Source organism: Panthera onca, chromosome D1 (genome assembly GCF_046562875.1).
Source record: "Panthera onca isolate mPanOnc1 chromosome D1, mPanOnc1 haplotype 2, whole genome shotgun sequence".
NCBI classification, from domain to species: Eukaryota; Metazoa; Chordata; class Mammalia; order Carnivora; family Felidae; genus Panthera; species Panthera onca.
This window is the reverse complement of record NC_138348.1, coordinates 61,462,034-61,487,018: the sequence shown is the minus strand read 5'-3', so window position 1 is coordinate 61,487,018 and position 24,985 is coordinate 61,462,034. Positions and strand designations below refer to the sequence as shown.

Genomic DNA, 24,985 nt, shown 5'->3' with positions numbered 1-24,985 from the left:
ACTCCTAATCCCGGTGGGGCTGTCATTTAGAAGGGGCTGGGGGGAAGCTGTTTTAATTCTGGCTTTTGTTTCAGCCACTAAATGTAATACCACATGATTGTTGACCCAACAGTAATCCAGTTAAAAAACAGTCTTCAGAGTTACTGCATCATCAAAATTAACCCTGATTACATCAAATTATGTTGAAAACAGACCACAGCTGTTTGCCCTGTTGAAGCAACTGCTTGAGAGCTCATCCAGAAGATCTATCTGGGTGTCAGGAAGATACATTTTGTTTTTTATCTTTGTTTCTCGTCACAAATGTACGAGGGAAACACTATGTTCTTCCCAGGGTGCTTGGTGGGAGTTGAAAACTTTGTGATCCTCCAGAATCCAAAATCTTCTTAATTCCAAAGTAGAAGAAAATCAGATCTTTTAAGGTTTCAGTTTTCTATAGAAAGGATGTCAGAAGAAGGAAATGTAAATCTATTGAGTATTGCTCTTGTCAGCAGGAAAGAAATGGAACTTAACTACAGAGAAGGATGGCAGGGTCTCCTCTGGTAGGCTGCGTGCAGTCATATGCTAGGGATGGCTCATACCAACCCATGAGCGCAGACGGTGGTGAAAAATTTTGCAAGCTGGTTGCTAAAAAATAGCATTATTAAAATTAAATAATTTTAAATGGAAAGTAACAAGAATCGGAGAAGATGGGAGACAGAGTGGAACTCTCATACATTGCTGGTAATGCAAAATGGTGTAACCACTGTGGGAAACAGTTCAACCATTCCTTAAAAAGTTAAACACACGGGTGCCTGGCTGGCTCAGTCCGTAGAGCATGTGACTTTTGATCTCGGGGCCATGGGTTTGAGGCCCACGTTGGGTGTAGAGATTACTTTAAAAAAAAAAATTAAGCACAGAGTCACCCTATGATCCAGCAACTTGACTCCTAGGTATATACCCAAGAGCAGTGAAGACGTAGGTTCACACAAAAACTTGTACACATATGAATGTTCACAGCAACATTCATAGTAGCCAAAAAGTGGAAACAACTGAAATATCCATCAACTGAAGAATGAATAAATAAAATGTGATACATCCAGTCAAGGAAATATTAATATTTGCAATATTGCAATATTTGCAACAAAAAGAAGATCTGATGTATGCTACAACACGAATGGACCTTGAAAATGTTATAGAAAGTGAAAGAAGTCAGACACAAGAGGCCATGGATTCCAATTATATGAAATGTCCAGAATTGGCAAATCTATAGAGACAAAGTAGATTAGTGGCTGCCGGGGGTTCAGATTAGGGGAATGAAGAGTGGCTGCTAATGGATATGGAATTTCTTTTGGGGGTAATAAAAATGGTCTAAAATTAGATAGCAGTAACGGTTACATAACTCCGTGAAATACTAAAAACTGAGCTGCACACTTTAAAAGGGTGACTTTTATGGCATATGAATGATACATTAATAAGCTAACTCATAAACTTACAGTTAAATAAATTATATGAAAAACAAAGGGAATAAGTAACCAGAACTATCAGTTACTAATTCACTACATTTTCCTGTTATCTCTGCTCTGTCTATTGTATCTTTATTTTGGAAGTACTAAATAAAGATATATTACGAGCATCCCTTAACTGTATTCATGAACATAAAGTCTGTAGCTTGAAATTGGCCAGGAAGGTGGGGAGGGTATAGTATTAGCACCACAAAAATTGTCGTATACTACAAATCAAGGCCTCGTCCACTACAACCACCAGTGAGCCAGGTTTTAAACATTTATCAGCACAACACTGGTTGTACGGATCAGATAACCATTGTGGGTACCTCTGGTAGAAATAAAATGAGATGGTCTCCTGTGGCCTTTGGATCCCCAACAAAAATACTAGCAAATCTGCAAAGCCACTATACATGCATTCATTGCAGAAGAAAATGACATTTCTGGTCAGCTGTTAGAAGAAACTCAACTTGGACTCAGGAGACATATGTTCTCCTGTTTTGCTAGTATTGTGTGTGGGTACAAGGGGCTGATAGAGCACCTGTAGTACTGTCACAATGAGGCCAGATATCAGACAAACCACAAATGATTTAATTCTTAGCCCCAGAGAGAAGAGTATCTGGGGAGTCTGCACAACAGTGTCGGGGTTTGGAAACCAAAAGTTAACAGTTACTTCTCTGGAGCCTGGAGATAGGAGTCAAAAGGTCTAAGGAGCCGTTGTTTTAGAAACTACCCCAGGATTTCAACCACCTGTGAACATGAAACTGCATAGGATTACCTCCACCTGCTCAGCCCCTTCCATGAGACCAGTCACTGTGGATTTAAACACTCTAGCTGCTTATAAGTACCTTCACAGATCCTGTTCTCTGGTGTGGATGGATCAGAGACTTCTGGATGCTTCAGGAGTCCACAGCTCCCAGTTGTCATCCATTAAGGGTTGTTTTTTTCATTCTCACGACATTCAGCGAGCATTGATTATGTGCCTGGCACCATGCAGAGAGGCTTTAGGGATACCACAAACGAGGACGACCCAGCCCTGCTCACGTATTTGCAGTACAGTGTGATAACCTAATTTATATATGTGCAATGTGAATTCAAGAAAAACATGAACAACTGTGCTGAGGTGTGGGGATGGTGAGTTTTAAGGAAAGGGGTCTTGACATATGTTCAAGATCCAATCCAAGGTAGAAGTTCTCTGAAGGAAGTAAGAGGCCATCATGCGAAGTATGGTTTGGAATACCAGGGCACTTTCTCAGGGACTTGACAAGTCTTCGTTCCTGGGAGAATATGATAAATCCACAGCATGGTCTCTGAATACAGTGATGTACCACCCTCACCAGTGTCTGCAGAAATGTCCCAGAACCCTTACTGCCCCAAAGCAATTAGCACAAGTTCTAATTTTTCACAAAAGAGAAATTGGGAAACGGGACTTGCTCCAACTTTTCCCATAAGAAAGTTTATTTCCAGAATATCCAACACTGGGTGTAATGTCAAGTAACTCTCAGACTTTTAGCAGCTGCAGACAGGGAGGAAACCACACTATTAGGTCTTCAGCCACACCCCAAGCCCACTTTCAGATCTCTGTCCCATCCAGATGCCAGAAATTGATTTGAGTAGCTCACAGTAATTAGATGGAACTAAGTGAGCTCAAAGCATCCGGGGTTAAAGTGGCACACACCTCAACATTCATGAGAGTCCAGTGTCCTGAAAGTCACCAGCTGAGGTGGCTCAGCTGGCCACAATGACCTTAGCAAGCAGCACTCAGCTCTGAAATTAACCTGTCAACTAAATTGAAGGGGAGAAAAGGCTAGGCTAGGACACAAACATCCATCCCCACCCCCGGTCCAATCACTGACGTCAAGCTTGGCGTGGGTGGTATTAATCATGCCAGCCTGGTGTGCAGTTGAGGACAGCTCTCCTTCCAGCCCTTCCAACCCGTTCCTGGGACCGTTCCATCAGCCATGCACCTGCCGCTGGCCACAAACCCTCAACTCGCAGACAGGCACGGATGCAGGCTGTTGCTGACGACACTCAAAGCCAGAGTGCACCCTTTAGAACCCAGGCTTGGGTGGGGGAGGGGCGGGAGCAAACCCTTGTGCCCATGCTTTCTTCCCAGGTGTGCAGTTCTCTAATCTCTGCAATGCTTCCTCCAGAGAAGCTCTCACCATGAGATGGTCATTTCCTGAGGACTTAATGAGAATATAGAATTAATGACCCAAAGCACTCTTTGCAGCCGGTCATTAATTCCCCCCAGGAAATACCCATGGTCTTTAATCAAAATTGCCTAAATTATAGACTAGTGATGCGTGTCCTCACAGGTTTGGGGGCTGTGGGGGGCGGGGGCTGTCATCCCTACTGGTTCCAATAGATGGCGCCTATCTTCATGTAAATAAACCACTCCTAATTCATTTCTCACTTCTCACCAGCACAAATCAGAGGGCATTAACAACAACAAAAAACAGCACGCAGTGGAGAGGACTTAGTGAAGGCCCAGACAGGAACGTTCTGTTCAAGGACTGTCCCCAGGCCTGGCACACATCTCAGGCTCAGAAGACGGAGGCACACCAGGGTGCAGCCAGAGACAACAGTCCAGCCTCCTGTGTGCAGCCTGAGCTGGGTGCTGGCAGCTAAGTAATGAGAAAGGTGGGGTGAGGCACCAAGCACCGAGAAGAGGCCCTTTCTGTAGGCTTTGGGGAAGGAATGGGATGTTCAGAGAAGACTTCTTGAAGCTGATACAGGTTTCCCAGACTATCCACAAGTTTGCTTTATGCCCCTTCACTTTTACGAAAGACCTACATTACTGCTTGTTTTGCTCACCAACAGAATTCTCACCTTTTGGTGATGGTAATTGCTTCTTCACTTTACCCCATTTCAGCTTACCAAAAGGTTTCATGGGAACACACCCCTCTTGGATTGCAGGGGTGGGGGAAACCTGTACTCTGTAACTGTTGTATTTCAAGGCCCCTCCTTTCATTGCCCACAAAACACCAAACTTTTCTTTTTCCACATGGAATTGTAAATAATGGGGAGGAAAGAGTCTTTTGCAAAACAATTTAAGAGCTTCTGGCAGAATGCAGCTCAACGCCCAACTAACCATTGCTGAATCTGCTCCCAGTCTGTCTTGAATCATACACCTATCAAAGAATATGTATCAGAAGACTACTCTTCTAGGGAAAGATGAGGCATATATGTATGCCTGACTTGCATCATATACCTTCAGCTGCAGACAATCCATGCAGATCTCTCAGACTGCAATCCCTGAGACTTGGCACTATGACTCAGATGTGAATGAAGTCAGAAAGATTGCTTTATTTTGATTGGGAGTTGCCGCCTCCTGATCGATTTGGCAGGCTTGAGTATTTTGATATTTGTCTCAGGGTTCCAAGGTACTAAAGCCAGAGGTCAAAATGGCCATAATTCTAGTGGCGGCCCTTAAATGTGGCATAAGGATCGCTCAATCAGAAAGCTAAGGCAGCTCCGATCCCAGCTGTAGCCTGATAGTTCTGGCTCTACATTCAATCCAGCAGGATAGTGAAATGAGGGGTGCAGGGGAGCTGACTTCTACCTCTCATGATGCTTAGAAAAGCTGGCAGATAGTAAAGGATTTGCTTTTACAAATTGATTAAAGTGAGTGAACTTTCTCCAACCCAGGTATAAAACCAGAACGATGTCCAACAGCTTGAAACAACCAGCTTCACTGCACGGAAACTGGAAAATGGACAAAATAGCCTTAGTCCAACGTGGTGTGGAGAGTGTGAGATGCTGTGTCTCCTACTTATCTGCCCATAGCACACTTCTCTATGGATAAAATGGATTACGACCCACTTGGCTCTCCATTGTACAGGCTTTGGCACTTTAGGCTATCTGTAAAATGGGAATAATACCGCTCGCCCAATTTGTAGATTTGTGAAGACAAGTAAGTAAACAAGGAATGTAAAAGCGCCCAGCACGTATTAGTCTGTTTTCATCTTTGCTTCTCCCGCCAAGGGGGTGCGAGAGTTAATGAAACTCTTGCTGGGAAGCGGATCACTTATTTCAGCCAGAACCTGACCCACTGAAACCTGAAACTCAGAGTGCATAGGAAACGCGAGCAGCCCTCGGGTCCCTTCCTGACGACCCTCTGTGAAAAATCGATTCTCGATCGAGGGCGCGCAGACCCTTCCCTTCACCCCACCCCCGTTCCCACCAGGGGCGCGGCCGCATCCCCGGATTGCTGTTGAAGCTTGAGGGCGGAAAGCAAAACCCGGGGGCGCGGCTGGCGGCCGGCCGCCGGCCTCGGCGTCTGCTCAAACCTCGGGCTTCCCGGGTCCCTAGAGGCAAGGCGGTGTTTGCGTCTTTGAAGGCGGCCCGCCGGGGGGCGCGGTGGGCTGTGGGCGTGGCGAGCGCGCGCCGCCCTTTTTCCTGCTGTGGCGCCCCCACCGCGGCCCGGCTGGGAGTGCGCGCGGGCGCGCGCGGGGAGAGCGGGAGCGCGCGAGGCAGCCGGGCCCGCGCCGCGCCGCCTCGTCCTCGCCCCGCGGCCGCTGGCCGCCCCGGCCCCTCCCCTCCCCCGTGAGCTGCGCACCGCCGGCCGGCTGACCCAGCGGCCCGCGTCCGCGCCCTTGTCAGCCCGACCCCGCGGCGGGCTCCAGGCGGCCGGCAGCATGAGCGGCGGCGGCGACGTGGTGTGCACCGGCTGGCTGAGGAAATCGCCTCCCGAGAAGAAGTTGAGGCGCTATGTGAGTGCGGGCGACGAGCGGGTGCGGCCGCCGAGGGCGCGGGTGGAGGGCGCCCCGCGGCCTGCCCAGGGGCTGGGGGCTCCGGGAGGGGCGTCGCCGACGGAGAGGGCGGGCCCTGGGGGCCCCGGGGGGCGAGGAGCGGCCCGCGCGCTCCGCGACTCGGGGCTGTGTGGGGCACCTGCACACCTGTCACAGGTGCGCGGCCGAGGGGCGGAGCGGGCGGGCTGGTTGAGGCTGCGGCTCCTTCTTCTCCGGGCGGGCGCGGCGGCAGCGCCTCCCCAGCCAGCTTCCCTGTAAACTAAATACGGTATCGAAGTTTGTATTGATTGTTTTGGAGACCGAGAGAGTTGATTCCCGGGGCTGGGGGACCATAGTAACCCCGAGCGGCTTCAGCCTGCAGGGCTGCGGGAGTGGGCGGGAAAGGGGGGCGCAGGCTGCGGGGCGGCTGGGTCCGGCCCCCACAAAGGGCGAGGCTCCTCACACCCTTTCCCCCTTCCCTTTCTCTGCCCGCCCCTCCCGGTGACCGCCTGCTTCCTTCCAGTCCACAGCCTCTGCATCACGGGCAGCGTCAGCGGCATGTGCAGCTCTTGTATTAAGTGACTCATTTGTTTGTCCCCCTTCATTCCGTATGTCTCTCACAGACATCCCCCCACCCCACCCCACGATGGTGACATTGCAGTTTGGTCTGGTATAACTGGCCGGGATTTTGTGTCGTCCTTGGTGTCTGGGGTCGGGAGAAATCAAGGTTCTCAGTTGCCAGGTGGTGCTGACCGACGGTGTTTACCGAAATCGCTGGGACAGCTTCTCCCTTCCAACTGAGAAACTGGCAACATCGAGCGAGGGGAAGGTGGGATACAGTCTGGTGCCGACTGGTGAAGAGGTCTGGCTAACCGCCCCTCTCGTCCCCCCCCCCCCCCCCATTCCAGTGCCTTGCCTGGTGGGGTCAAAGTACACGATGGTAGTAATTACCATCAACTCTGGGCCGTTTGCAGGCGTTTGGAAATGGAAGTAAGGTCGGTATAAGGTGTCAAGGTCTCTCTTCTGTTCCGTTTTCACTTCCTTTGAAATGCCCTTGTTAAACTGACTCCTGGTGCTGGCCTCTCTGGGATCATTCCCACAGCATGAAAGTGAGCTGTTGCCTTCCAGCTGCAGTGCATCAAGGGAACTCCGAACAGACCCTGCCCTCTGTCAGCTGCACCAGTGGCTGTCCATGGGGGGAGAGGCAGAAGCTTAGCAGAGTTTCCTGTCTTGGCTCCCCAGATCAGAACTGAGGGACTTCTGGCCTCTGGATTGAGGAAGTGACATTCTGTTTTTCAAAGGAAATGTTGTTGGGGAGTGCAAGTGTGTGTGTATGTAAATGAAAGCAGGCTCTTATTTAAATCACTTGCTGGGAAGACTCTAACAGTGACTTTTCAAAGTGGACCTAGATTTAAAATACAGTAAAGATGAGGCAATGGAGGGTTCATCTCCGTTCTTACGTTCGTTTTTCAGGGATGTCCAAGGAGCCAAAGCATTATCACTGCTAAGAAAGAAACGTTCCCCCTTTTCAGAGTTGTATCAGCTCATTAGGAAAGGTGAATTTTTATATTAGGTTAAGGATGAGTAATTTGCTATGGATGTTTTTATAATTATAAAAAACAAAACAAAAAGTTTTTGGCCCCAAAGAGCTTAAGAAAGCTATCGGTCGAAGTGTAATAACATACCAGCTAGCGGAATAGAGTATCCAGTGACAAATGTGACTCTTAATTTTCGAAGTTAGAGCACTACCCTAAAGATCCTTGAAACTTTGCTTTTGATACAGTTTGCAAACAGTTTGATACCATATCTCTATTTGATGACTACTTCAACTCTATCACCCAGACTCTCTTTAGGACCCATTTCTTTGGTATTTTTGTTCCCAAGCAACTTTAGTTCAAAAACAAGTTTGGAGGCTTTGGGGTCAAGCAACTTTTTCACCCATTTGAAGTACTTGACATCCTACAGTCCTATGATGACCTCACCCGCTTTCCCACTTCCTTGCAGCTCCAGCCCATGGACATCTGATCAAACTACTAACAACTTCTCTTGGGCTTGGGTGTAATGTGTTCCACTGATATGACTGGAACTGAGTGCGAGCTCAGTTCTCTTAGTTGAAACTGGGCTGAGTTGTCTAACCCCAAGCTCTTGGGGTTAGAGTCTGCCTTTACATCTTTTCTTTTTGGGCGTTGAGAATTTCTGCACCTTGCTTCAAGTTAAAACTTTGCCAGTTCCCTGTGTTCATTAGAGACCCAAATTCATTAGAATCAAACTAGGAAGCAAGTTATTTCCCAGCCTCGTTACTAAACACACACCCTAAAATAGCTGCTTATTCTGGTATATACAATAGCCATGTGGTATCATGGATTGTTAAGTCTCCATTTTAAGAATATATCACATATCTGACATCAAGGGAAAAGAAGTTCACGAAATAGATTGCAACTATTTACAATGAATTTTATTTTTATTTTATTTTTTATTTTTTTTATTTTTTAATATATATTTACAATGAATTTTAAAAAACCTCTCTCTAATTTGAAGAGGTGGTAGGTTGAGGGAGGAAAAAACAACTTGAAGCTATAGCAAATGTTAGCAGAGATTAGGTTTAAGGATGTTTTCGTCAGCCTTTTCTAATTTATTAATCATAAGAAGATGTAAAGATCTATTCAGTATTTCTGTGCACTTTGGGGGAATTACAAAAAGTGACCTCTGGAAAATGGTGAGTATTGCCTCTGGACCATCATCATATGGTTGCAGTAGGAGGCTAGCGGGAGGAACAGCCCTCCCATCATGCTGTAGTGTGCATGTGTATGAGTGTGTGCATATACATGCACACACATATATAATGCGGAAGCCAGATTTTCTTGAGGAAAAAACATTTTATGACCTACACTGCTCTGTAATTTTCTATTGATTTCACTGGGGTAAAAGAGAGAAACTATGGACAGCCGCACTGCCCTCTAGTGGCTAATTTGGAGAAAATTGTGTAGTGATTCTAATGAACAACTGCTTCGAGGAAACTAATTATTTTATTAAGTCAACTTGCTTATTAAATATCTGTATCTCTGGATTTGATGCTCGGAATAAAAATTAAGCCATCCTGTCAGTCTTAGCAGATGACCTTGCCTTCTCCACCAAGAACATTGAAGCTATCAGAGGGTAGCTGTCTGCACATACTGCAACCAGATTTCCAAATTTACCTGCATCTGCATGATTCCTTTCCTTTTCCCTACTTCTTAGAGTAGATGAGGTGCCCCTTCTAACTGAGCAATCCTGCTACCTGTGCTTTGGATCATATCCCATCCTATCTGTTCAAGTCGTTATTACCCTTTCTGTTATGGATATTCTGTGTCTTCCCCTCTCTACCTATTTCTTTCCATTAACATGTAAACACACTTCCTTTTAACAAAATCCTCCCTCAGTATCACATCCTTTCCTTCTCACTGTGCTTTCTGCTTTCCTTTAGAGCTAAGCTTCTTCATGGTTGTTTATACTGTTTCCATTTCTCCTCCCTTCTTGTCAGTTGGTTCCAGTCTGAAACCTACTTTGTCATTTCACAAAAGCTGTTCTCTGAAAGGTGCCAGTGATACCCAGGTCACAGAATTCAGAGGTCTGTTTTTTCACTTCTCATTTTAATTTCTTCACTGCTTAGTCACAGTAGACCACTCACTCTTTCTTGAAGCACCTTATTCTTAAGTGATATGATAAATGCCTGACTTTTCTTCCTTGTGTGTGTTTTTTTGTTTCGTTTTGTTTTTTTGGCTACTATATGTCTCTTTTGCTAAATTGACCCTTGTTACCCAATCCTTAAAGTTTGAAGCTCATTTATGGTCACAGTGGCTATGGTCTAGGCTCTTTTCTCCTTCTCAGATATCTTGTCCATCCTCCTGGCTTCAGTTATCATTGCATGCTGGTTGTTATCAAGTTAAATTTCCATCCCAGAGTTGTGTTCTCAACTCCAGACCTGCATATACGGTTGTTAACTGGACATCTCTACTCGAATGTCTCCCAGTCATCACAAACTCACCACACCCAAAACTACACTCTCATTCTTCATCCCATATCTGCTCAATAAATGGTGCCACTGACCACCCACTTGCTCAAATGTGAAACCGGAATCAGCCTTGACTCCCTGTCACCCACTATTTCACATCTAATCGTTCACCAAATCCACTAGTGCTATCATCTTAATATAGTTTTCTCTACACTTCTCCCTCCCCACTGCCATGACTCTTAATATTGTCATTTTAATAGCTGTCTGTTGATGGCTTACTTTGTGGCAAGCACTGTGCTTAGACCATTGATCTTTTAATTTAATCATTTTAGCCCTATGAGGAAGGAATGTGACTTGTCCAACATCACCTGGCTTTGTCCCAAAGCCTAAGCTTTTGTTGTTGTTGTTGTTGTTAATTAAACTTTTACTCTGAGGTAATCATAGGTACACATCTATTTGTAAAGATAGTAAAAAGAGATATGTGTACTCTTTACTCACTTTCTCCTAATGGTAACATTTAGCAAAACTATAGTGCAATATCACCATCAGGATATTGATAATGATAGACTCAAGATACAGGACATTTCCGTCACCACGTGATCCCTCATGTTGCCCTTTTATAGTCCCATCCACTACCAAGGCATTCCCACCACATCCTTAGCCTGTGACAACCACTAATCTGTTCTCCATTTTTATATTTTATTATTTCAAGAGTCTTATATAAATGAATTTGTAAGTTTGTAACTTTGAGGGATCGGCTTTTTTCACTCAGCATAATTCTCTGGAGATTCATCCAAGTGGCTGTATGTATCACTAGTTCATTCTTTTTAACGCCCGATAGTATTCCATGGTATACATGTACCATAATTCTTTTCTCAAACTGTTCACTTACTGGTTTTAATTTACACTTTCTTATGGTAGATGATATTGAACATCTTTTCAGATGATTATTTATCATCTGTATGTCCTCTTTGGTCAAATGTCTTCCTTTAAGTCTTTTGTCTGTTTTCTGTAAGAATTGTTTGGTTTTTGGTTTTTGGTTTGTTTGCTTTTTTAAGTTTTTATTTAAGTAATCTCTATTCCCCATGTGGGGCTTGAACTCAGGACCTGGAGGTCAAGAGTTGCATGCTCCTCCGATTGAACCAGCCAGGTGCCCCTGGAGTGTTATTTTTCTTATGGTTGAGTTTTGAGAGTACTTTATATGCTCAAGATACTAGTCCTTGTCAAATAACGTGGCTTGCAAATATTTCCTCCCAGTCTATAACTCGTCTTTTCACCCACTTCACCGGGCTTTAGGAGAGCTAAAGTTTTTAGTTTGGATGAGATCCAGTTTATCAATTTTTCCTTCTATGAGTTGTACTTTTTTTTTTTGGTCAAGTCTAAGAACTCTTTGCTGAGCTAAAGCTGCAGAGCTTTTCTTTTCCCTAAACATTTTTTAGTTTTAAGTCCATGATCTGTTTTTTAGTTAGTTTTGTATGAGATTTGAAACTTTGAGATTTTTTTGGTGTTGTTGTGTGTTTTTGGCAATGGACGCTCAGTTGCCCCTGCACCTTTTGTTGACAAGGTCATGCTTCCTTTATTGAGTTGCTTTTGCATCTTGGTCGTAAATCACTTGGGCATATTTGTGTGGGTCTATTTTCTATTCTGCTCCATAGTTCTACTGCCAATACCACATAGTCTTGATAACTATAGCTATATGAGAAGTCTTAAAATCTGGTAGACTGATTTCTCCATTTATTCCTGATCAGGTTAATCTTAATTTTTTTTTTAAGGTAAATTTGAAAAGTCAGCCTATCATTAGAAAATTTGAATAATACTAAAATACAAATAAAAATTACCTGTAATCCCATTAGTCTTAAAATTTTCTTTAAATTTGTCTTTTCAACACGGAATGTGAGTGTGACAAATATATTAGTTTAATAATTTATCAAGCAGCCATTATATGCCAAGCATTCAAGTTCTGGGACTATGCAGAAGAAGAAGAAGAAAAGGCTTCCTGGAGAGGTGGCCATGACTAGAAGTAAGCCAAAAGAAGAAAGTCTTCCAGACACTGAGACCACAGACAGTGGCGGCCAGTGGCAAAGAACTGCAGAGTGTGTGCAGGGACACTAAAGAGAGTTTGGTGTTGCTGGACCATCTACAGGGTGATGCAGATAGTGGCCTATGAGGCTGAAGAGGTAGACAAGAAAGAACCTGTGGGTTGGAGAACAAGGGAGAGGTATAAATAACCAACTGGTACATGAAAAGGTGCTCAGCATTGTTAATCATCGGGGAAATGCAAATGAAAACCACAATGAGCTATCACCTCACACCTGTCAGAATGACTATAATTAAAAAGAAAACAGTATGGAACCTCCTCAAAAAATTAAAAATAGAAGTATCGTATGATCCAACAATGCCATTTCTGGGTATATATCCAAAGGAAATGAAAACAGGATGTTAAAGAGACATCTGCACTCCATGTTCATTATAGCATTATTCACAATAGCAAAGATATGGAAACAACCTAAGCATCCTTCAGTGGATAAATAGATAAAGAAGATGTGTGTGTCGTGTGTGCGTGTATGTACACACACACAAGAATATTATGCATCCATGAGAAGGAAGGAAATCCTGCCATTTGCAACAACATGGATGGACCTTGAGGGCATTATGCTAAGTGAAATAAGTCAGAGAAATACTGTATGATCTCACTTATATGTGGAATCTAAAACAGCTGAGCTCATAGAAATAGTAGAATGGTGGTTACTGGAGATTAAGAGCATGGGGGAAGTGAAGAGATATTAGTCAAAGGGTACAAACTTCCAATTAAAAGTGAATTAAGTTATGGGGCGCCTGGGTGGCTCAGTCGGTTAAGCGTCCGACTTCAGCTCAGGTCATGACCTCACAGTCTGTGAGCTCGAGCCCTGCGTCGGGCTTCGCACTGACAGCTCGGAGCCTGGAGCCTGCTTCCGATTCTGTGTCTCCCTCTCTCTCCGCCCCTCCCCTGCTCACACTCTGTCTCTGTCTCTCTCTCTCAAAAATAGATAAACATAAAAAAAAAATTAAAAAAAAAAAGAATTAAGTTCTGAAGATGTAATGCACAGCCTCGTGATTGTACTTAAAATACCATGCCGTATACTCAAAAGTTGCTAAGAGAGTGGATGTTAAATGTTCCCATCAGAAAAAAGAAATGGTAATTGTGTGATGTGATAGAGGTGTTCGTTCATGCTGTGGTGGTATGTCCTAGTGCGATATACAAGTGTGTCGGGCCAATGTTATACCCCTTAAACTTACACATGTCAATTAGGCCTCAGTCAAGCAAAGATAAAAAGAAGAAGGAGGAGAACAACAACAACAAGGGAACAGGAGGTCTTCAGAAATAAGCAAATCTAAGATTTGTCTATCCTAAGAAGCCAGAGCTTTATTACAACAGACTCTTTGAGTGTTTAAATAAAATTTCTGTCTGGTCCGCATTCCTGGGACAGATAACCAGGTGGACATTCCTTTAGCGGCTTTCTGTTCTGTGGTCCTAATCACTGGATTGATTCTGTGATAGTGTTTAACATCAAAGAGACTGCTCTAACCCAGGCCAGTCTCTGAGCTTCTTGTTACTAGCATTGGATCACAGTTCCTCATTTGGAATCAGCCACATGCCTATCAACAGATGAAGGAATAAATAAAATGTATTTTATATAAATATATACCATGGAATATGATTCAGCTCAAAAGGAAGGAAGTTCTGACACATGAACATTCTACAACATGGATAAATCTTAGTGACGTTATGTTAAGTAAAATAAACCAATCTTGAAAGGACACAAGCTATATGATTCCGCTTATATGAAGCACCAAGGAGTCAGATTCATAGACAGGGAAGGTGGAATGGTGGTTTCAGGGAGAGGAGAATGGGGAGCTATTGTTTGATGAGTACAGAGTTTCAGTTTTGTAAGATGAAAGCAGTTCTGGGGGATGTGTGCTGATGATGATAGCACAACAGTGTGACTACTTCATGCCAGTGAACCGTGTACACTTAAAAATAGTTAAGATAAACGTTATGATACGTGCATTTTAGCACAATTTCAAAAGAACACAACTCATTAGTGAAGGGTTAGTACGTGGCCCAGCTAATACTTCTCATCCAAGGGAAAAGACAGGATAGAATCCCTATAGCCCTGAATGCGTATGGAATGTCCTTTCAGGGATATCTGAGGACCAGAGGCAGTAAAATTGTACAAAGCAGGAATGCACGAATGCATGCCTGCTGCTTTGCTTAATGAAACAACTTTGTGTTGCTTTCTATTGCTCATTGGCCTTTCTCAAGCAGGAAGGGAATAATGGAATATGGTAACCTCAAGCTTATAGGAAATGCTGAGAAATAAAGGTTCCCGAGCAGGCTATTGCCTTCATCCAGTTAATGTTGACAAGCATTTATAGAGTATGTTTTGTGTCCTCTGTCTTCCCAAAGGAATAAATCAATTCTCGACACTGGCTTCAAGGAACCAGCAGTCTAGAGAGACCAGAAGTGTACATGTGAAACAGAGCAATGCCCTTGTATAGAGATATATGGTCCAGGTAGCAAGGATGTTCATGAAGGCAAGAGCTCTGGGCATGGAAAAAGATGGCAGGGCTTCCTGGAGTAGGAGTTGTGGATGTGAGTCAGACTCGAAACATCGGGGCCTAGGGATGAGCACTGGGTGTTGTATGGAAACCAATTTGACAATAAACTTCATATATTGAAAAAAAAAAAAAAAAAAAGAAAGAAAGAAAAAGAAACATCAGGGCCTAAAAAGGAACATAGCAGTTAAAATGGGAAAGGGGCAGTGCACATGGGGTGGGGGGGAGGCAGTGAAATTCCATCCACAGTGGAGTCTTTAGTGGAAATCAGTGGTTTGAATAGTAAATAGCTGTGGGGATAGTCCGTGAAAGACCTTGGGTGAAAAAATGACATTTATTAATAAAGCACATCACTCTAACTCAGTGAGTCTCTGCCTCTCAGATAGCCACTCCTTCAATGGGAAATGTCAGTCGTGTGTTGACATTGTTTGTATTCAGAAGATCTCTTTGTATTTCAAGGGCCTTTGGGTCCCTAAGCAAATGACTTGATTCTCTGAGCCTATATCCTTGTCTATGAATCTGGTGTACTGTTTCTTCACAGGGTCTGAGAATTTATTAGGATAACAAGTGAAAACAATCTTAGTACAGTGTCTAGCCCAGAGTAGGTATTGAATAATGGAGGATGTGGCAGGAGGGGCTGGTGTCGATTTGCAATTGTTAACCCTCTCATAGGAACTCCAAACGTGAACATGAGGGTCTTCACGTCCTTTTCAAATTTGGGCCAGACCTGAATTTTATATAATATCAGAATGTAAGTGGAACCCCCAAGCTAGATATTCTGTCAACTCTAGGGAGTTAATCCTTTCCTGAAAGGAACATCTCACGGCTCTCCTGATCTCAGAGAAGGGAAGCAGAAGAACCACACGGTTATTTTATTTGCCTGAAGCTGTCACTTGGACCAGTCCCCGGGGAACGAGTGTGTGCTAGGGGATGTAAGATCAATGTGTGAGATTCTGGAGCCCGAGTTCAAAAATGTTGGAAAAACTTCCCAGTAAGTGGTAAACCCTTTAAGCTCAGGTGTCTCCTTACCCTCCAGGAACCCCTGAAGTGAGCCCTCTTCTTGGCTTGTTCTTATGGTGTTGTTTCATAACCCTGCATTCTCACATCAGGCTTGTATCAGTCTCCTTTTGCTAGATTACGAGCACACTACCTGATGATATAAGCTTCCCACTTAGAGCTAGATGAAGCCTTGTCCAGTACTAGCTACAAGGAAAGCAAAGTTGCCGTCATTTATTCTTAACAGCTACCTCCCCTGCCCCCCAGCTTTAAACTTGTTTCTTTTTGTTCATTGGCCAGTTGTGAAAAATAAGAGAGCGAGTTCCATAGTACCCTTCAAAGCAGTTAATTAGGGTATTTTTAGTATCATTATGAGCTCACGTATTTAGATACATTTGATATATTTGAATCTTTTCTAGTTGTTTTACATTTTAAAAGATTTTACTTTTAAGTAACCTTTGTACCCAACTTGGGGCTGGAAGTCGCAACCCTGAATCAAGAGTTTTGTACTCCACCAACTGAGCCAGGCACCCCTCTTGGTTATTCTTATTGATGTGCATGTTGTACAATCTTTAGCCAGTGACTGAAGATATTTAGCTTCTCAGTCCCTTTGACATGATCTTACTAGTATTCGATGGTTTGTTATCTGGTGTGACAAGATGTTTCAGGTTTGTTTTGTACATTGCCTGATCCAGACCTGAGATTAGCCAGTTCCTCAAAGAATCCTTTTCTTTCAGTAAAAATGTTATCCAGAAACTCACATGGGCGTTAAGGGGCTCTTACTGCTTGCTGGGTTGGTCATACATATAATTTTACATGGTTGTAAGCAACATGAAGTGTCACTTGTATTCTGCTTCCCCTGCCCCCACAAGCTACCACTGTGAATATTTTCACTTCTACATAGTATTTTTCCCATTTTTAGTCATGAAAAATTTCAGTCGTACACAAAAATAAAGAAAATGGTCTCATGACCACCAATTCATAGCTTGAAATACTATCAAGATTTTATCATATTTGTTTTATCTATCCCTTTTACTCTTTCTTTACTGGAATATTTTAAAGCAAATCCTGGGCATGTACATAATAAGTCTTAAAAAAATATGCAAGTGAATGTACATATCTTATATACACATGTCCTCTGGTTATACATCTGTGTTACTTCCAGTTAATTCACTGTTATATGCTGTACAGACCTGTTATAGAGGTGGAATTTCTGAGAATTTCATCGCAGCTGATGAGCCACCGCATTTGGGTATCATACACTATCACTGCAACTCACTTGGAAGATTTTCTTGGACTGGCTATCAGTGTGTCTTTCCTTAGCCTGCTTTGGAAGAATGTTCTGGTTGGAGCTCTGCTGGCTTGCAAAAGCAAGGAAAAGTGTTAAGTTTTATATATAGTAGACAGGCTGATATCCTTGGGAGGATTATAGGAATGAGTCTGTTGCTTTGATCTTTTGATACAGTTTTCTAGAGGAAAAAAAAATGGATAGGTGTGTATACTGTATACTTTGGATACCAGCAGAGGCTACAATGTGTTGAGTTTAATGCCCTTTAGAAATCTTGCAGGGATGCCTGGCTGGCTCAGTCAGTTAAGCATCTGACTTGGGCTCAGGTAATGATCTTGCAATTTGTGAGTTTGAGCCCTGTGTCGTGCTCTGTGCTTGCTGACAGCTCAGAGCCTGGAGCCTGCTTCAGATTCTGTGTCTTCCTCTCTGACCCTCCTCTGCTCATGCTCGTGCTCTCTCTCTCTCTCTCTCTCTCTCTCTCTCTGTCTCTCTGTCTCTCTGTCTCTCTGTCTCTCTCAAAAAATGAATAAACATTAAAAAAAATTTTTTTAAGTCTTGCAGAAATTACTGTCAATAACATGGTAAGAGTGTACAAAGTACATAGTATTCTCCTCCTAGTTTATAGTCTTGCTGGGGAACATGCCTGAATTAGTATGTCAGGCAGTACAAATGGCAAAGACAAGTGCTGCAGGAGCCGAGGAGAGATGGCTCTCGTGTGGTCAGTGAGTTCAGTTTCACAGGACCTATGTTTGTATTTTACTTGCTGGGTAATCTGCCATTTCACATTTCTATGCTTATTTCCTGATACATTCTTAGGACTCATTTCACGTGTCACCTTGTGGCCGCCTTTGATCCTGCCCTCCCCATCAGAAGCCAGCCTCTTCCTGGCTCTTGTGTTGTTATTTATGCCCTAGTACCAGTGACTGTAGGTTTAGCTTCTGGAGAGCACCCCATTCTTAGTTCACCCTTGTAGCCCTGGTACCTAAAGCACAATAAGTTACTGGTTGTGGTAGATAGAGCATGCGACCCCTGATCTTAGGGTTGTGAGTTCAAGCCCCATGTTGGGTGTGGAGCCTACTTAAAAAAATAATGAGTTACTGGTTGACTAGTACTTTCTGTGCTTTTAGGTTTTGAATAAATATTACTTTAGGATTGGTTATGTTTCTTTGGAGACAAAAGAGCTTGAGCTGAAGTGGATTGAAGGTGCAATTTTTTTAGCAACAAGGTTTGGGAACTTTCATAGGATAGGCTGTTAAAAATTTATTTTTTTGTAATACTTAAATTTCACTCATAGTCAACTTACTGCAAACACAGGATTACAAAAAACAAAGAGCAATATGAATAAGGAGCGCCTGTAATACCCCTACGATGGTGTAAACATTTTTTTAGTGTTTCCCAGTCTGTTTTTTTCTATATTTGTATGTGCTTTGTACATTTACAAAGAGTAAGACCATATCACCTCTTGTGTGCTGCAAGTTAATACACTGAAAATATTTCCCTGTGTTACAAAATAGTCTTCTAAGGCATGGCTTTTAATGGCTGCTTCAGCAAAGTAACATAACCCAACACTTCTCAAGTGTGTGGCGTATAAAGACACTTTAAACATCTTTACAGATTTTTGGTGTTGAATTAAATGATCTTTATTATTATGTCACGAAAGTGTCTATAAACAAAAACTGAGATACGAATGTACACTTACTAGCTCTTCTACAATTACAAAACCAAAGTAGATTAACAAAGCTTCAGAACCAATATGCTTCACATTAACAATAGTGGGTATTTTGCTGAAATTAAATTGCTCCTTGAGATGTGAATATGGCCCTTCCTCCTCTGGAGCCTGTCTGTTCTGTGCCCCATTCTTCTCTCTCATCTCATTTCTGTGTTTGAACTACAGTGAAACTTTGGTCTGTTTAGGAAACCGTTTGGCTTTTAATTGGTATGACCACATTTATATACCATCACCTCTGTCTTTTCTCATTAGTCATTAGTGTATGAAAATTAAAAAGCATAATACTTGATATTAATAGGATTATGAATGCAAATGCTGCTAATCAAATAGCAGCATTCTCTGGTAAGATGATCATTCAAATGATCTAGATTATGTTTATATATTTTAAGATCACCCTTAAGGTGAAATCTTGAAAACTGTTTGAAATGGATTTGCACATCCCTGGTAATATGCCGCTGGGCCCTATATTGAAAAATCCTGGTGTGCTGTAAAAGGCGTGTCCTCTGGGATTAGTCCTGGGTTAGAAGCCAAATTGAGCCTCCCACATGCTTTGCAGTCTTGAGCAAATTTCTTTGTTTCGGAGCTCTGATTCCCTAATTTGTGAAGTGGAGATAATGGTAACTTTAACCAGTTAATTGAATAATTTTAACTCAGAGGGGTGTAAACATGAATGCTTATCTTTGTCCAGTCAGAACTCCCAATCGTGCTTTATCAAGATCTTCTCTACAGGACGGATCACTTGATACCTTTGGCAGAGGCCACAGCCTTCGGTCACTCTGGGTTATTGAAAGTCTACCATTTTAAAATTTCAGTATAGCCAATCGAAAGCTTTTCCTACTCCTATTACTGCCCAGACTTGTGGTTCTGAAGATATGAAGTGGAAGAAGGTAGATACTGTTTATTTTTATACTCCTCTTCTCCGTTCCTCCCTTTGGAGAGTATAGGGATGGGGGAGGGATGGTCTGGGATACTTCTGCTCTGCCTGTTCTGGGCTCTGCCTCTTCTAGTCTCCAGTTCTGGTGTGTAGGGATGGGCAAGAGGGAAAGGGACAGGGGTAAGTGTCTCTCTCTCTCTTTTTTAAGTTTATTTAGAGAGAGAGAGAGTGAGCAGGGGAGGGGCAGAGACAGAATCCCAAGCAGGTTATGTGTGTCAGCCCCAACTCAGGGCTCAAACCCATGTACCATGAGATCATGACCTGAGCCAAAATCAGGAGTTGGGTGCTTAACCACCTCAGCCACCCAGGCACCCCTTAAATGGCGGTTGTTGGGTCCTCCTTGATGGCATTTACTGTTACCTGACCAGCACTGCCTGTGTGTGTGCTCTCTACACTTATGAGTTCTTGAGAGGGTAGGTTCTCTAGACCTGGAGAAGAAACTGGTGTTAAGTTCTTTCAGCCTCTGTCAGGCCAGTCCCTCCCTTTATTGTACCCCACAGCTGGGCCCCACTTGCTCATTTGACAGACCTCTTGGGTGGGGATTTGATAAGAGAACTCAAGGCCAACAATCTCCATGGGACTGCTTGACCCAGGGGACTCACATCCATGCCAAACAGTGGGGGAATAGCATTGGTGCCCCTTCTCACTCCATTTCCTCTTTCCCTGTCCAGAATGGCACAGGGCAGATCTGTAAGTTAACTGCCTGAGCAGATAATCACTAAGCATTATAATTTTTAAAAATTCTTGCCCCAAGCCTTTTTTTTTTTCGGCACCTCTAATCTGTGTAATGGATTCTCTTAGAAGAACCCTCCGTAGAGAGAGTACCACCCCAAAACACAGCACTACCTGCTAGGGCATGGTTTCCCCTCCTCCTCTCTACTCTTCCTTTGTGTACTGTGGAGGGGAGAGAGGGCAGTGCAGAGGCACAGGTGATGGTTTTATTAGCAGGTGTCATACTATAGCTTCTTACCAAGTTCTTGAAATAGTCCAGCCCCAGTTATAGACTGCTGTCTTTACCTTGTGGGAAATTTACCTCCTCTCTAATCTTAGCTGTGCATTCTCTTTGCTACTTTTGGGAGCAGTGGGAAAAGCCTCAGTCAACATTCACTTATATGACTGCCTTATAGATTGCTGTGGTATTAAATATGATAATGCCAGGCACATGGTGAGCACTCTGTAAATGGTAACTGTTACACTTAATGCAGCACCAAATTTATTTGACGCTAACGTTTGGCATTTAGGTAGTTTATTATTTTTTTGCTATTCTAAATAATGCTGTGATGATCTTTGTAACAAAGACTTGTATTCTTAAGATAATTCCTATAAATGGAATTTCTAATTCAAAGAGTGCAGTTATTTACAAGTTTTTGATACATTGTATCAGACTGCCTCTCAAAAAGGAGAAAGTTTTAGTTTCCCTGATTCTCCTCTGATACACATGGTAAATTTTTGAAAATACTTCACAATTTGACAGGTAAAAAAGTAGTTCCTTCTTCTAACTTTGATTTCTTTGCTACCAATTTGAATGCATTTTCACATATTATGGACTCATATTTTATAAAGAGTTGCATCTTCAAATGATAGGTACCTTCTGACATAAATGGTTGCTATAATTGGGAAGGACGACTGTGAGTGGCTTTGGGTGTGGTAAAAAGGGAACTTGGAATGACCTGAACAGGGAATTTCCCACAGTAGGGAGGGAAAAGATTGACCAGACCTGACCAGACTTCTCTTAGCCATTCCCTTCCTAGACCTGTTTAGCTCTGATTCCATAGATTCCGCCCCCAGGCAGCCTTCTGATCTTAATTTGGAAAGGCCTACCTAAGATGTCACCTACCTCGTGCCACTTCCTGATTTACTTCTGATATTGTCTTCCCACATCATCTCATTATGCCTCCTTTCAGCTCTTGTGACATTGCTATGTGACTGTGTTTTTAGATCTCTCCCCTTAATTATGTGCGCTCCTCAAAGGCAGTCATTTTTCTTTTTTAACCTAGAGTTTGGCACATAGGCATTCAAGCAGGAGATAAGGCGATGAATAGGAATCTTCCTTGCTCTCTGGTAACTCACAGTTTATCAAGGAAAATAGACATCTGAACTTACTAAATATCATGGAGAATATTCTGCTACACTAGAAGTTGAGCAGCGTGTTGCAGTGAAAGGGGAGGTACGACGATTGATTCCACTTGGAGTGGAGCAGTATGAGGGAGGGCTCAGGGAATGTGACAGTTGAGGAAGGCTTTGAAGAACGAGTAGGAGTTCATCAAACAGATGGGCAAAGAACCTTTCAAGTAATGAGAACAACCTAACTAAGGATGCAAGCACGTGAATGTTGAGGGAAAGTGTTTGGATGGGGAAAGGATTAAGAATGAGGTCCAAGTGGCCCACTCTGTTCTCCCTAGGGACCCCAGTGTTACCTTTACTCACCACGATCTCTTTGCTTTGCCTGGAATTTCTTCTCTCTCCCCTGAATCCTTGGACCCTATCAATCATTCTGCAAAGCTACTGAGTACCTCTTGTTTACCATATGCCAAGGGAAAGAGGCAAAATTGATTTCATGGACAGCTCTAAATGGCATCATGGGAATGTCAGCCCCGTACTGAGAATATAGACAAGAGAATGATGTCTTACCAAATTCTTTTTGGACGACCGAGATTATAGCTTTTTTTTTTTTTTAATGTTTATTTATTTTTGAGAGACAGAGTCCGAGGAGGAGAGGGGCAGAGAGAGAGGGAGACATAGAATCTGAAGCAGGCTCTAGGCTCCAAGCTATCGGCACAGAGCCCCATGCGGGGCTCGAACTCACAAACCATGAGATCATGACCTGAGCCGAAGTCGGACGCTTAGCTGACTGAGACACCCAGGCACCCCCTTCATGGCCTCTTTTAATGGCCCAGGCTTAGAAGTTACACAGTGTTACTTTTGTCATACTCCAGTGATTGAAGGAGTCACAAGCCCACTCAGATTCACAGAGAGGTAATAACATAGACTCACAGCCTCTTGGTAGATAGAACATCAAAGAATTTGTGTCCGGACGCCTGGGTGGCTCAGTTGGTTGAGCATCTGACTTGGACTCAGGTCATGATCTTGCAATTTATGAGTTCAAGCCCTGAGTTGGGCTCTGTGCTGGCAGCTCACAACCTAGAGCCTGCTTCAGATTCTGTGTCTCCCTCTCTCTCTCTGCCCCTCCCTTACTTGCTGTCTGTCTTTGTGTCTCTCAAAAATAAATAAACATTAAACAAATTTTTATTAAAAATGTTTATTTTTTTAATTTTTAAATTTTTTAATAAAAATTTTTAATAAAAATTTGTTTAATGCTTATTTATTTTTGAGAGACAAAGAGAGAAAGAGAGACAGAGCATGAGTGGGTGAGGGGCAGAGAGAGAGGAAGACACAGAATGTAAAGCAGGCTTCAGGCTCTGAGCTGTCAGTACAGAGCCCGATGCGGGGCTTGAACTCACGGACAGTGAGATCATGACCTGAGCCAAAGTTGGACGCTCAACCGACTGAGCCACCCAGGCGCCCCAACATTAAACAAATTTTTAAAAAAAGAATTTGTGGCCATTTTTAAATCTGTCATAATAATATCTTAATTTTTCACGATAAACAGTCTCCTGTGAATCTTTCCAAAATTCAACTTCCTAAGAAGAGCTCTTTGAGTAAATACCTCATCTTTCAGAGTTTTGCCCACTTCCCTTTCGCCACCCTAAAATCTTGTTTGGTCAAGTCAGGGGCTTTGTCTGCATCATTTATCTCCAAAACCTTCTCAGCCTGGAACAGAGTCTGAGAAACAGTTGATGCAGAATACCTATTAGTGACTGCTTAATAAGAATGCCTCCCATGTCTTTGTGTGAGTATCTACGTGGTGTCCTCTGCTTCATTGTCCAGTTTGGGATGTATCCCAGAGTTGTTTGTTGAGTTGAAACTAATTCTGTGTGATATTTGGGCATGATGTGCACAAACCCCCTATGGAGGTTGTGATGTGTTAGCACAGAGTTCCTGTCCACTGAGAACTCTGCTTTCACAGCACACCTCTGCTGGTCTGGCCATCTCATAATAACTTCTGAATGCCCTGCCTGCCAAACTCGAGCTTTCGGGGGTGAACAGTGCTGCCCCATGCCCATCTTTTGGCCTCTTCCTGCTGCTGCCTCCAAGCCTTATAACAGCACAGGGCTGCACAGTGAACTTTAGTAGCCTGAAACCCACTCCATGTTATGTCTGGGATAATGAGTCTTGAAAATTTCTGAACCTCCACTGCTCCCTGAGTTGAACCTGCTTTGATGGGAAGGAGGAGCGTGTATGCGGGGAGAGGGTATGTGAATGAGAATCGTGCCTTTGTTTACCTCTTGTGCCCCTTTCCTTCCCCATGGGGCCAGAGGGGCAGGCTTCTCTGCTGCTTCCCCTTCCTAGGCTAGGGCTTCTCCCCTGTCACATCCCCCTTTCCAGCTCCAGCTGGGCTGGTAATAACCAGGAGGCACTTGATGGAAGGAGTACATGAAGAGAAACTGCTCCGCTAACAGCAGGATACAAATTAGGAAACATTTCAAAAATACTGAAGCTCAGGTAAAATTATATTCTTTTGAAGCCCAAGTACAATTACCTAAAAACTAGTGACAGACTTGCTTCCTTCCCCCAAACCACATTTTCACAACGCCAGTACCATAAGGGTTTGGACACTTTGTATCAGGAAGATGTTGTGGGGCACCCTCAGGACTCTGAAAAGAGTGCTGCCCAGTCCTTGTTGCCGACTTCAAGGAGTGAATTCTTGAGCCTCGGTTTTCTCTTCAGCAAAATTGGCGTATGCTGCCAGTCCTCTGACAAGTTTAACATGACTGTTAAATGAATATTTGGATGATTTGCATGGAAACCAGTTTCCCATCCTCGTGTGCCTAAAAGTTCCTAACACTGAGTGTTTCCAAATGATGTGAATTCAAATGCCAGCCTTCTGTGGCCTAAGTAAATCAGAACCTCTGAGGGATGGGGTCCATGGATGTGTGTTAAAAAGTTAATTCGTGTGACTTTGTGTGCCCACAATGAAAAACCTCTGCAAAAAAAAAAAAAAAAAAAAAGACTAGAAATACAATACTGTAATAATCTGAGAGTCTTTTTTTTTAATCTCACATTTGTTTTATTTTTTTAAATATTTGAAATTTATTGTCAGATTGGTTTCCATACAACACCCAGTGCTCATCCCAAAAGGTGCCCTCCTCAATACCCATCACCCACCCTCCCCTCCC

At 43.3% G+C, this 24,985-nt stretch overlaps 1 protein-coding gene across 1 annotated transcript in view; it reads left to right on the top strand.

The window, feature by feature from the left end:
- The first annotated feature begins 5,904 nt into the window (after positions 1 to 5,904).
- GAB2 (GRB2 associated binding protein 2) overlaps positions 5,905 to 24,985 on the top strand; it is a 189,193-nt gene continuing 170,112 nt past the window's right edge. Inside the window, exon 1 of the mRNA XM_060605512.3 lies at positions 5,905 to 6,196. Within this exon, the coding sequence (XP_060461495.1) occupies positions 6,122 to 6,196 (75 nt within the window). The 5' untranslated portion in view covers positions 5,905 to 6,121. The remainder of the gene's footprint in view (positions 6,197 to 24,985) is intronic.